General features: G+C 36.1%; 1 protein-coding gene across 1 annotated transcript in view; it reads left to right on the top strand.

The window, feature by feature from the left end:
- Positions 1-12,324, top strand: part of LOC115429602 (voltage-dependent N-type calcium channel subunit alpha-1B-like) — a 469,655-nt gene that overhangs the window by 221,215 nt on the left and 236,116 nt on the right. The window contains exons 9-11 of the mRNA XM_030149195.1: positions 133-236; positions 3,894-4,009; positions 4,100-4,189. Of these exons, the coding sequence (XP_030005055.1) occupies positions 133-236; positions 3,894-4,009; positions 4,100-4,189 (310 nt within the window). The remainder of the gene's footprint in view (positions 1-132; positions 237-3,893; positions 4,010-4,099; positions 4,190-12,324) is intronic.

Here is a 12,324-nt window from a genome sequence, read left to right as displayed (position 1 = left end):
CAAAATGTATGTAAGACCCAGCTGTGTAATCAGTATGGGCTGAAAGAGCAGAAACTCAGCTTTAATTTAAAGGAGGGGTTGGAGACTGACAATCACTTAAATGGATTCTTTGTGTGTTGTTTCTGTGTCCAGACCAACGACGTGGCGGGAAACACCTGGAACTGGCTCTACTTCATCCCCCTCATCATCATCGGCTCCTTCTTCATGCTCAACCTGGTGCTCGGTGTCCTGTCGGGGTGAGTACACTGCAAAAAATGATTTCAAAGAAAGTGAAAAAAGTCTTAGTTTTAGAACATTTGCCTTATTTTTCATCGAAATAGAACACGCCAAGAAACTTTTTTTTTTTTCATAATCAGCTGTTTTTATTGATTTTCATTTTCAGTTTGCAAGAATAAATAAACAAATTTAACATTACACAACAAAAAGTGTACACTACACTTACATTACACACAGAGCACACCCCTCTGCCAAATACACTAGAATACATGTAAAATATGGTAAAATATCCCCTTAAGACACCAAAATATGCAAACATATGCTAAAATGTCCAATAAATACACTAAAATGCACACCAACATGCTAAAATACACATAAAATATGGTAATATACCAAAAAAATACACCAAAATACATGTAGAATATGCTAAAATCCCCCAAAGACACTAAAATATTGCAAACATATGCTGAAATGCCCAATAAATACACTGAAATGCACACAAACATGCTAAAATACACTAGAATATGTTAAAATACACATAAAATATGTCAATATACCAAAAAATACACTAAACTACATGAGAAATATGCTAAAATATCCTCTAAATACACTAAAATATGCAAACATATGTTAAAATACCCAATAAATACACTAAAATGCACACAAACATGCTAAAATACACTACAATATGTTAAAATACATGTAATATATGGTAAAATACCAAAAAATACACTAAAGTACATGTGAACTATGCTAAAATACTCTGGATGTTCATGCTAAAAGGCCCTGGAATATGTTAAGATACATGTAAAATATGTTAATATACCAAAAAATACACTAAAATACATGTGAACTATGCTAAAATACTCTGGATGTTCATGCTAAAATACATGTAAAATATGTTAATATACCAAAAAATACTCTAAAATACATGTGAACTATACTAAAATACTCTGGATGTTCATGCTAGAATACATGTAAAATATGTTAATATACCAAAAAATACACTAAAATACATGTGAACTATGCTGAAATACTCTGGACATTTATGCTAAAATGCACTAGAATATGTTAAAATACAAGTAAAATATGTTAATATACCAAAAAATACACTAAAATACATGTGAACTATGCTAAAATACTCTGGATGGTCATGCTAAAATACACTAGAATATGTTAAAATACATGTAAAATATGGTAATGTACCAAAAAAAAAATACACTAAAATACATGTGATGCATGCTAAAATACTCTGGACTTTATGCTAAAATGCACTAGAATATGTTAAAATACATGTAAAATATGTTAATATACCAAAAAATACATTAAAATACATGTGAACTATGCTAAAATACTCTGGATGTTTATGCTAAAATGCACTAGAAAATGTTAAAATACATGTAAAATATGTTAATATACCAAAAAAACATACACTAAAATACATGTGATGTATGCTAAAATACTCTGGATGTTTATGCTAAAATGCACAAAAAAAACACTAAAACTGACACAATTACACAAAAACATATGCTAATTATGCAGATTTCCGTCAGATTTAAGGATTACTGATCAGTTTTAAGGAGAGTTGCTGCGTTAATTTCTGCCGATCACACTGAAGTCTCTCTAAGGATCCAGCCTGCGTTCACCTGTTTACGGGTTAAACAGAAACTACTGAATGACCCAGAGTCGGCCTTAAATACCAGGCTGTGACAGTACAGCTCTTTGTTTCTGATGTCGTTCATGCTTTTTTCTGCGTCCCCTCTGTATTATTATTTCGTCCTGTTTTGTGCCAGGCTTTAATCATGGCCGTCCTCATCTGACGTCCGTCCATGTCTTTGTGTCACCTCCACTGACTCAGCCCTTCAGTCGCTTTCCTAAAACGCACATGAAAGCCCACATGTGCAGGGGCATTACTCAGACTAGGTCACCTGAACCGGACCACTGAAAGGCTTTTATTAAACCTTTCTGTAAATAATGTTTCTATTGTTACCTCAGGACACTATTGAGCGTCATATGTTGTCGTCGGAGGCTTTTTCTGAAGCTGTCGGTCGTACACAAAGCCACAGCAGATATGACTCAAACACTTATTTACATCATGACCGACCTTTAGTTTGAGTAAATAACTTACAGACCTGCACTTTCTGAAAATAAATTAATAAATAAATACGTAAAAGAACATTCACTATATGGACAAAAGTATGTGGACACGTTGAATTCAGGTGTTTTTTTTGTTTTTTTTTCTAACAGGGGTCTGGAATACAAAACAATAAGCCTTAAAGACCTAGAACTATTTATTTGGTGACTTCCAAATGAATTTTTTGTAACTTTTTTAAGCAATTTATCATTATTTGTTACAATATTATGCTCAGCATTTTTTTTCTTTTTTTGTAAAAATCAGGCATTTAACTTTTTTTTTTTTTTTACTGATCGTGTAGATGTCTATCAAAGCTCAGAGTTTATTATATCAAAACTGAAGAAAAGTGACTTAAAATAAACATGAAAACAAGTGTCCCATTGAAAACGATGAATGAAAATGGACTTTTAGGGCACCATTACTGTGTTTTGACCCTCATGTATGACGTCCACATTTGTGGACACATAGTTTAAACTCACTTTCCAAATTAGTATAAAAGTAATATTCTCCAAACCCCATAGGGACAGTCTCTATAGACCTGAAGCAATACAATGAACAAAAGGATCATTTTAATTTTGGAATTTGGACTGATCTGTGTGATCTCGTAAAGTTAACCTCCTAAGACCCGGTTATGAGTGTCACAGCTTTATTAAAAAAAAAAGCATCTGAACAAACTGTTGCATCATGATATTTCCCATATAGGCAATTATTTAGTTAAAAAAAAAGCCAAAACTTGTAGTTTCCTGGCTCTCAAGCATTTTTTAAATCAAAAATATTTATTTATTTTTCTGGTGTGAAGGAAAATATACAAAATTTTTGTACAACTGAAGGCAACGTTTTTCAATATAGGAAACACCCACCTCATTATGTCATTTATTGTATCATGTGGGGCTCTGAAGGCAGTGGATTAATTGTCCTAGTCTTTCTTTCTGTTTATATACATACATATATATATATATATATATATATATATATATATATATATATATATATATATACACACACACACACACACACACACACATATATATATGTATAATTTATTTATTTTTTTCCTTCTCTTTTTTTCTGTCTTGTTTTGTTTTGTCTTGTTTGTTGGGAGTCTGGGTCTCAGGAGTTTAAATATCATCTTAATAAATCCATATTTAAAATAATTAAATAAATAAAAATTCAGAATGCATTTCAACTTTAGCCTAATTTTAAGCAATAAAGTCAATCTAAAAAAAATCTAGATGCTTTTTTTCATAATTCATGCATTAAAGGGTTAAGTCCTATTTCAGTCCCAAGTGAACTTACTCTGCAAGATTCAAGATGCATAATGGATGAATGAAATTACAATTCACATGATCGATAGTGGAAATGGAATGAACATTAAAAAAAAAGAAAAACGTACACACTGAGATAGAAAAAAAGAAAATAGAGAACAGATCAAATACACATTTAAATAGAAATAGAAAAACAGAGCAAAGTGCAGATAATAGAAGAAATGCCAGATAATGTAAAAATATTTCTACTATTTGTTTTGTTTTTTTTCTGTGTTCAGAGAATTTGCCAAAGAGAGGGAACGTGTGGAGAAGAGGCAGGAGTTCCTGAAGCTGCGGCGGCAGCAGCAGATCGAGCGGGAGCTGACCGGGTACTTGGAGTGGATCTGTAAAGCAGGTTAGAGCCGCCTCAGAACCAGTAGGAGATCTGGCACAGGGACGTTCCTTCACACTGAGTCCCACTCGTCTTCTTCTTCTTCTTCTGCAGAGGAGGTGTTACTGGAGGAGGAGGATGAGATTGCAGAGGAGAAGTCCCCGCTGGACGGAGCGTGGTACAAGAGGAAACAGAACCTTCCAGGTGAAAACAGGCCTGAGCGTCGGCCGCCTGCTCCGCTCCGTCCTCCGAACCCCAGGAGGACGCAGTGGAGCAGGCACCGACATCTACCGCTCAGCATCTCAACCCAAAAAAATCCATTTTGTACAGCCTCTGTACACACATAGGTCTGAATCTATCACATCAGTTTAACCATGAATGTGATCTGAAGGAAACGCTGAGCTGACGTAGATGGAGCCTCATTTTACTTTTTTTAGGGCTGGGCAAGTTAACGCATTATTACCACGTTAACGCATTCATTAAATAACGCTGATAATTTTTTTTTATCTCACGTTAATGCTGTTTTATTCTAACTCATATTCTTCTGCCCCTGCTTGTGTGCGTGTAGCAATTAGCTCGGCAGATAGACAACAGGTTTCCCAAGAAAAGCCGGATGCCGAAAACTTCTCTCCAAATTTTTTCCAGTAGACTCACTGTAAAACTGCAACATACAAAATATGCCTCAGTTCTGTTCATTGCCTTAGTACATTTACATGGCATTATACATTTAAATGAATGGGAAAAAGATTGCTAGCTCAATGCTAACTTGAATGGGAAAATCCATAGACATGCTAACGATTAGCATTTACAGATTAATTTAAGATTTACAACATCTTTTTATCCAGCAGCAACGGTTCACATCAGAGATATTTTATACTATTCATTCTTATAACTGAACATAAAATACTCACCGGCAAATGTTTTTCGGGCCATACAAACAGAGTGAAAGAAACATGTCTGTTAGTTCCTTCTTATGTCTGAACTGACTACAGGAACACTGCAAGGACAAAACATACATTAGTGCAGCTTATTCCTGCCACTAGAGGGCCCCCTTTGCTTGCTTTTAACAACTGAACATCACATAGTATTGGTCTTATTAGTATTAGTACTTATTAGTGGGCTTAAGACTCCTGTCAATCACTCACAACCGGAAATAAACTGGTGGGGAAATAAAAATGGAGAAAAGTACCAGTCTTTTCCATGGACATTTTCATTTTAAATGTCTTCAGATGGTGGGGTTGAGAAGGACTCAGCTGTTTGGAAGCACTGACGTGGAATTATTTTTTTATCACCGGAGTACTTCGAGTCTGAAATATCACTGAAAGGCAATACACGCTGTTGATGTAACCACCCCCCCCTATAACTATGCGATTAATCGCAGAAATCCATGTGATTAATCACAATTAAAAATTTTAATCGCTGCCCAGCACTACTTTTTTTTTTTTTTTTAAACTTTGAATTTGCTCTGAGTTTTTATGAACATCTACATCAGGGGTGTCAAACATGTGGCCTGCGGGCCAAAACCAGCCCGCCAAAGGTTCCAATCCAGCCTGTGGAATGAATTTGCAAAGTGCAAATAATATACTGAAGATATTATGTAGCAAGTGCTATATAATTAGGTAGGTAGCATTAGCAGGTGGCTTTGCTTTTTTGTTTTTTCACATTATTACACGTTATTTTTAATTGAATTTTTTACAGCAATAGTGCAAAAAAAATCTAAACAATAGGAATAGTTGTTTTTATACAGAACACATACAAAACACACAAACAACAAAACAAAACAAAAAATATCACAAAGCAAGCCAGCTATCGTCCCAGACAAATGTAACAGAGTTTGTGAGATGCAACCTTACACTGAAACATAGGTACAAAATATCATAGAGAGAAGAGAGAGAAAAAAAAAAAAGGAGGTATATATGTATATTTATTTTAGGCCTGTAACGGTACACAAAATTTTCGGTTCGGTATGTTTTCGGTTTTGAAAGCCACGGTTCGTTTTTTTTTTTTTTTTGGTTCGGTACAGAAGAAGAAAACCCCCCAAAAATGTTTTTAATGCATTTATTATGAATTTTTGAACATTTTCCCCCAGTTTTTGGGGACAATAGAATAATAGAAAAACAGGAATAATATAATTCTGTTGCTATAAATCAAATAGAAAATAAAATAAATAAAATATTACTAAATGTATCTTAAACATTAGTATTTCACTTTTCCCTGAAAGGTAGTTTTGAACAAACAACACAAATCTAATCCCAGTTGTGCCAGTTCACATTCTGTTCACATTAAAATAACAACAAAAAAATTCTACATGAAGTGTAACATTAACAAGAGGGTAAACTGGTATTCTGTTGAAACAAACTGAAGAGAAACAGTTACAACAAAATTAACCTAATTTTTTATTTTAGGACAGAGAACAAACTGTTTAGGACACTTAGTGTGTGTGTGTGTGCAGGGTGCGACTTGTCTAAAAACAAAGGGGGGATTTTTTTTTTTTTTTTTTTTGGTCAGAGTCGGGGGGGGGGGGGGGGGGGGGGGTGCATTAATATACGTCAGGGTGCGGTTCATAACTAACGTTGGCGTGAAACTTTACATACTGTCAACGTCCAACTCCCGGGTTCTATTCCTCTGTTATACAGTGTGTGTGGGAGACAGAGAGAGAGGGAGAGAGAGAGAGCGAGAGAGAGAGAGTGTAAGTGTCAGTGTTTTAGAACTACTGGACATAGGCGGTTGTCTTTCACCTGAACCCACAGTGATCCCAAACAGGACTGTAATAATGACAGAGGGTCTTCAGTCTGTTCCTTCCAGGTTCACATCATATTGGTTGTTGGTTTTTTTTTGTTTTTATCTAATATCAGCTGCTATTTCGTATTTCGGGTCATTGTGCGCTCCTTCAATATGTCCGTGTGGAACTTGCGCGGATTTAAAGTTCTGCATCGAACGTCTTTAGTTATTTTTTCTTTTTCTCAATATACTGCGCCGTTTTGGTACAGCTGAAGTCCTCTTCGGCCTCATCTGAAATGCAAGTAAAACAGTGGTACCATGTATTTACAAGGAAAATAGTATTTACAATATATACAGGGAAAATTGGAATTTGATCAACTGATTATACTATCGTGTTCTTTTGTTTAGAAAAACAAACGTTCATAAATTCTTAATTGGTGCCCCTGAAAGAGTTTCAGTTCGATGGATCTTTTGTTTTCTGTTCTTCCATAAGCATTACAGTTCACACAGATTTACAATCACTTCCAACTCAATAAGGGAAAAAAACAATGTCAAACGTTTCAAACTTTTTCTGTCGTGTGGGATTGATTTGGTAAATGATGAATCCAGAGTCATTAACTTAGGGGCTGATTCTGATGAAGTTTGAACTGATATGGGTGGCGACGTGTACATGTGGAATTTCAGACATACATTCGCGGAAAAAAATTATTAGACCATTGAAAGTCACCAAAAACAATGATTATGCAATCAAGTACTAACTCCTGTGTGTGTCATGTGACTGAAACAGACAGAAAAGAAAACATGGAATGTCTAAAAGCACTGTTTTTGTCACCCCTCCAGCAAGCAGAAGTACTCAAGTTTCTACTAACCTGTTGTTTTGGTGTTATAAAGAACCATACTAAATTTTTCCAAAAAAATTCTCGCCAGTAGGCTGAAGAGGAGGTAGTAGTAGCAGATTCACACATACTGTCCTGTTGTTCACATGATATAACAGTATTCAGTTCTTTGTGCTTTCCATGCTTCTCTCTCTCTCTCTCTCTCTCTCTCTCTCTCTCTCTCTCTTTTTTCCTGATATCCAAACGCACATGTGTGGCAGACAGTTTTCTGGATGGGTGGGGGGGCAAGTGCTGTGAGCGCATGAGGGAACGACAGAAGTGAAACTCCTCCTGCTGACATCAGTGTGACAGTTAATACTCAACATATGCAGAAAAGCAGTTTCATGTATGAAAACAGGGAAATCACCTAGTCCTGATGGATTCTCTGCAGAGTACTATAAGCAGTTTATACTGTACATGTGGGGGGGGAGGGGGTAACCAGGCATTAAAAAATGGGAAATAAAATCCATATTCTCATTACAAATTTATTGAAACAAATGACACATGTTGTTTATTACATGGGAAAATGAAAGTAAATCTTTATATTCAACCAGTTTCCTCAAACAGTCAGGGATGGAATGAACACCCTTCTGAAGGATGTGGTCTGGGAGATTATCAAGAACCTCCTGAATCTGTGAATAAGACACTAAGAAAATAAGAAATCCCCATTAGTGTTGTCTGTTTAAAAATTATTTTTGTCATGACTTCAGTGATACTAAAGATTCTATGAGCAATTTTGAATGCCTAGTTACTTTTTACCCACCCTGTAGATAGCCTAGCACCAATAATAATAATAATAATAATAATAATAATAATAATAATAACAACAACAGCAGGGTACAAGATGCAAGCAAAGACACTAAAACAGAAAACAACATAATGAAACAGATATGTACAGCAAACGCGAAAACATGACACTGACTAAATTTGAGTGAATCGAAGTAAAGAAGGCAGAAATAACGTAACATGAGGCTGTCAAATCAATGCAAAAATGAAGGAGTGAAATAAAACAATATCATGTATGAGAATATAAATTAATAACCAAAACAGGGTCAAATTAAATATTCCACATTAAGAAGGGACAACATCACATAAGGGTGATTCTCTTTTTGTGGCAACATTTCATGTCCACATGTTTCACTTACCCTGATTTTTTTTCTAAAATTTGCCAAATATTTACAACAAAGGAATTGAATTATGTGTTTAAGTGTTTGCCATCATTTAAACATAAATTAAATGTATTTAAACTATAATCTTGTATTTTACACACCTTTTTGGTGGCACACATGCTCTATTTCCTTTGTGTCCCACAGTGCCATGGAACCAACTACCTCCAGAAGTATAAGTCATAAATTATATTTAAAAAAAATTCTTTAATAATTTGATAGACTAAACTTTATTTTATTATGTAATTGAATCTGGTGAAACTGTTTTTCTTATGTACTATTTTCTTCATGTTGTACATGTCCCAGTAGTAATTTTCCACCCTGTTATAATGTGCTTAATTGCCTTAAAAAAACCCAATACAATTACATCAAAACCATTTACAGGAAGTGACATCATTTGTTTTTGGTGGGAGTTCAACTATGGAAACTGAAGTAAGCTTCAACTGCCACTCTCACCTTACTTTTTTTGGATCTTAAACATGTTACACCTGTATGTCTCACTAATAGGGATGGGAATCCATAAGAATTTAACACTTCTGATTCCTTTTATCAATTTTGCTTATCAATCTGATTCTCTTATCGATTCTCTTTGGGTGAGGGAATACAAGAGTACAAACAGGTGCGTTTGCATTAACTGTCTTTTGTATTTCTATCTCTGCACAGAAAATATGACATATACAGTGTGTACAAATAATAATAACAGATGACGCCAGGCCCGGTTCGGGGGGGGGGGGGGGGGGCGTGTATAGTGAACGTGAAACTAAAGACGCTTTACTAATTCCTTTATTGCCGTATTTCCACTACGTGGAACCGGTTTGACTCGGCCCGTCTCCCGTTGTTGTGTACCTATTTTTTTCCCCCTACCTTCAGAAGCTTGTATTTGAGGGGGTATGACATTTGTTGCCCACACCGGAACCGGAACTAGGCCTGGATGACGGCCTGGTGTTCACTCTGCCGCTAGATTCACAAGCATCGCTAAGTAGCGTATTAAATACATGACATTCCTGTAAATGAATCCTATGCTGTGGACAAATGTTTGAACATATTGGAGGGATTCCACCCTTTTGAAGGAATAGAAGCTTTGACAGTGTTCCAGTGGACCTGGTGTCGTCTGTTTAGACTGTTTCTGCCTCAACACCATGTTAGCTACGTTCTGACCAAAACAATGCAGCGTACCTGTGACTTCATTGCGCAACTGCAAAGAAGGTGGAATCGATAAGCAGAATCGTTAAGCAGGCAAACAATTCCAAGGAATCAAGCTACTGGGATCCAGTTCTCAAAAAGAACCAGTTCTCGATTCCCATCCCTACTCACTAATAATTTTTTTTTTTTCAAAAGTTATGAGGCCAATGTGTTGCTGCAAAAACAGAATCACCCACAAAGGCAAGTCTATAAAAATGTTTGTTTTAAGAAGTGATTTAATAATAATACGTTTTTAATTTTTTATATACATATACACTACCAGGCAAAAGTTTGGACTCACCTTCTTATTTAAATGACATGAGATGGACCACAGATGGCCAACAAGAGCTCAGCATCATTTGGAACTCCTTCCAGACTTTTGGAAAACATGTCAGGTGATTACCTCATGAAGCTCATCAAGAGAATGCCAAGAATGCACAAAGCAGTAATAAAAGCAAAATGTGGCTATTTTGAAGAATCTAAAATATAAAACATGCTTTGAGTTTTGTCACACCTTTTTAAACTACATAATTCCATATGTGTTCATTCATAGTTTTGATGCCTTCAGTGAGAATCTACAATGAAAATAGTCATAAAAATAAAGAAAAACCAGGTGAGTCCAAACTTTTGCCTGGTAGTGTACATATAAAAAATACATTTGTATAGTGCTTTTCATAAAACTCGAAGACACTTTACATACAGCAGATAAAAACAGAAACCAAACACATTAAAAATGGATAAAAAGCAGGTGCAAAAGGCAGGTTTATGAATATATAACAACTAAACATTAAAAGCAATCTTCAATAAATGAGCTTTGAAAAGACATTTAAAGATGTTGAGGTCGGAGCGGTGTCGGATAGAAGGTGTGTGTGTGTGGGGGGGGGTTCCAGAGGGTTGGAGCAGCAATGGAAAAAGCTCTTTAAAAGATGTGACTGATTCCGCAGCCTTATCTCCTGAATTCAACGTGTCCACATACTTTTGTCCATATAGTGTATGACTTACTCCCACCTCTGAAACTAACAGGAGGACATGTTTCTTCTGGAAACCAGAGTAAATGCAGCAGTATGGAAAGACTGCTCCTGATTTGAGGAGGCAGTTCATTCCTCCTTCCTACTCGTACAGTTTTTCACCTAAAGGGTTTAGAAAGTTGCATTTTTTATTACCGCGTTCTAGTCGCAACTTTAGACGATTCTTTCTTCCTACTCTGTCCCATGTGGTCTTATGTGGTTTTTGGACTCGAGCCTGTGTGATATTAAAGCCTTTCCTCTGTAAAACCTGAATGTGCCGTCCAAAAACCCCCTCAGCGTGGAAGGCTTCTCACCTTGATCCTGAAACCCTCTTCTTCTAGTTCTGTCTGTTGTTTCTGTCAGGTGCTCATCCTTCTTCATCAATGCTGAGGACACATTCTGGTCTCTGGTGTCCAACTGGGATGTTTCTCTGGATGGCTGTGGGTCTACAGCTCTGTAATACCGTTGTTTTTTCTAGGTTGATTTCATTTATTGCAGCGACTTCACAAATTTCAGCACAAACTCCAGTTTGTCTTTTCAGCTTTGAGGTGGCGCTTATTTGATCTCGTATTGTTTTAGTTAATAAATGCTGAATAAAACCAGCACTGTTTACCTTATTTGTACATTAGGTCATATTTAACGCTGCAGCATAACCTGTTATTGACTTTGATTTATGAGAAAACTAGTGTGTTTTACACTCTGTCAACAGCAGGGGGCAGCCATCATGGAACTAGCCCAGTTGGTGGGTTTATCTCTGCTGTTAGCTGAGTTTAGAGCACCCCAATTTTTCCAGTTTTGTATTGAAATTCCAGCAGTTCAAGTCCAGTGAACGGCTTGAAATGGTACAAAGGTAAGCGGTGAACTGCCAGAGGTAAAAAAAAAAAAAAAGGTAAGGTTAAACAAAACTGAAAAATAATGTACATTTCAGAATTATACAAAAAGATGAACAAGAAATGGGTTAAAAACTTAAAGCAGTTCTGCAGCAATGAAGGTTGATCAAGCCTGGAAAGTTGGTGCTACCAATTCCTTCAGGTGTCCCAACGTTTGTGAATTCCTTCCAACCCCCTGTGTCTGCAGAAAAGTAGTGTTGAACACACTTTGGTACCATACCGTTGGGAGCATTATCTGAACAGTATTGGACTGTAGAATGTAGTGTGTTACTATAAAAATGGAAAAGAGGAAAAGGCAATTAATGATAGAAGAGAGACAGAGCATCAGAAGACTGAAAAATGTAGGTCTGTGCTACAGAGAAATGTCCAAGAAAGTCCAGGTGTCACTCAGTCCAGTTTCCTTCAGCATCCAAAGGCACTCAGAAACTGGACTGGGACATGCAGACAGAAGAGGTCTGGAAGAACCAAAGACACAACAGAATCAGAAGACAAGTTTAT

This window comes from Sphaeramia orbicularis, chromosome 12, assembly GCF_902148855.1.
Source record: "Sphaeramia orbicularis chromosome 12, fSphaOr1.1, whole genome shotgun sequence".
Classification (NCBI taxonomy): domain Eukaryota; kingdom Metazoa; phylum Chordata; class Actinopteri; order Kurtiformes; family Apogonidae; genus Sphaeramia; species Sphaeramia orbicularis.
Note: the sequence above shows the minus strand (reverse complement) of the source record. Positions and strands in the feature narration are given on the sequence as shown.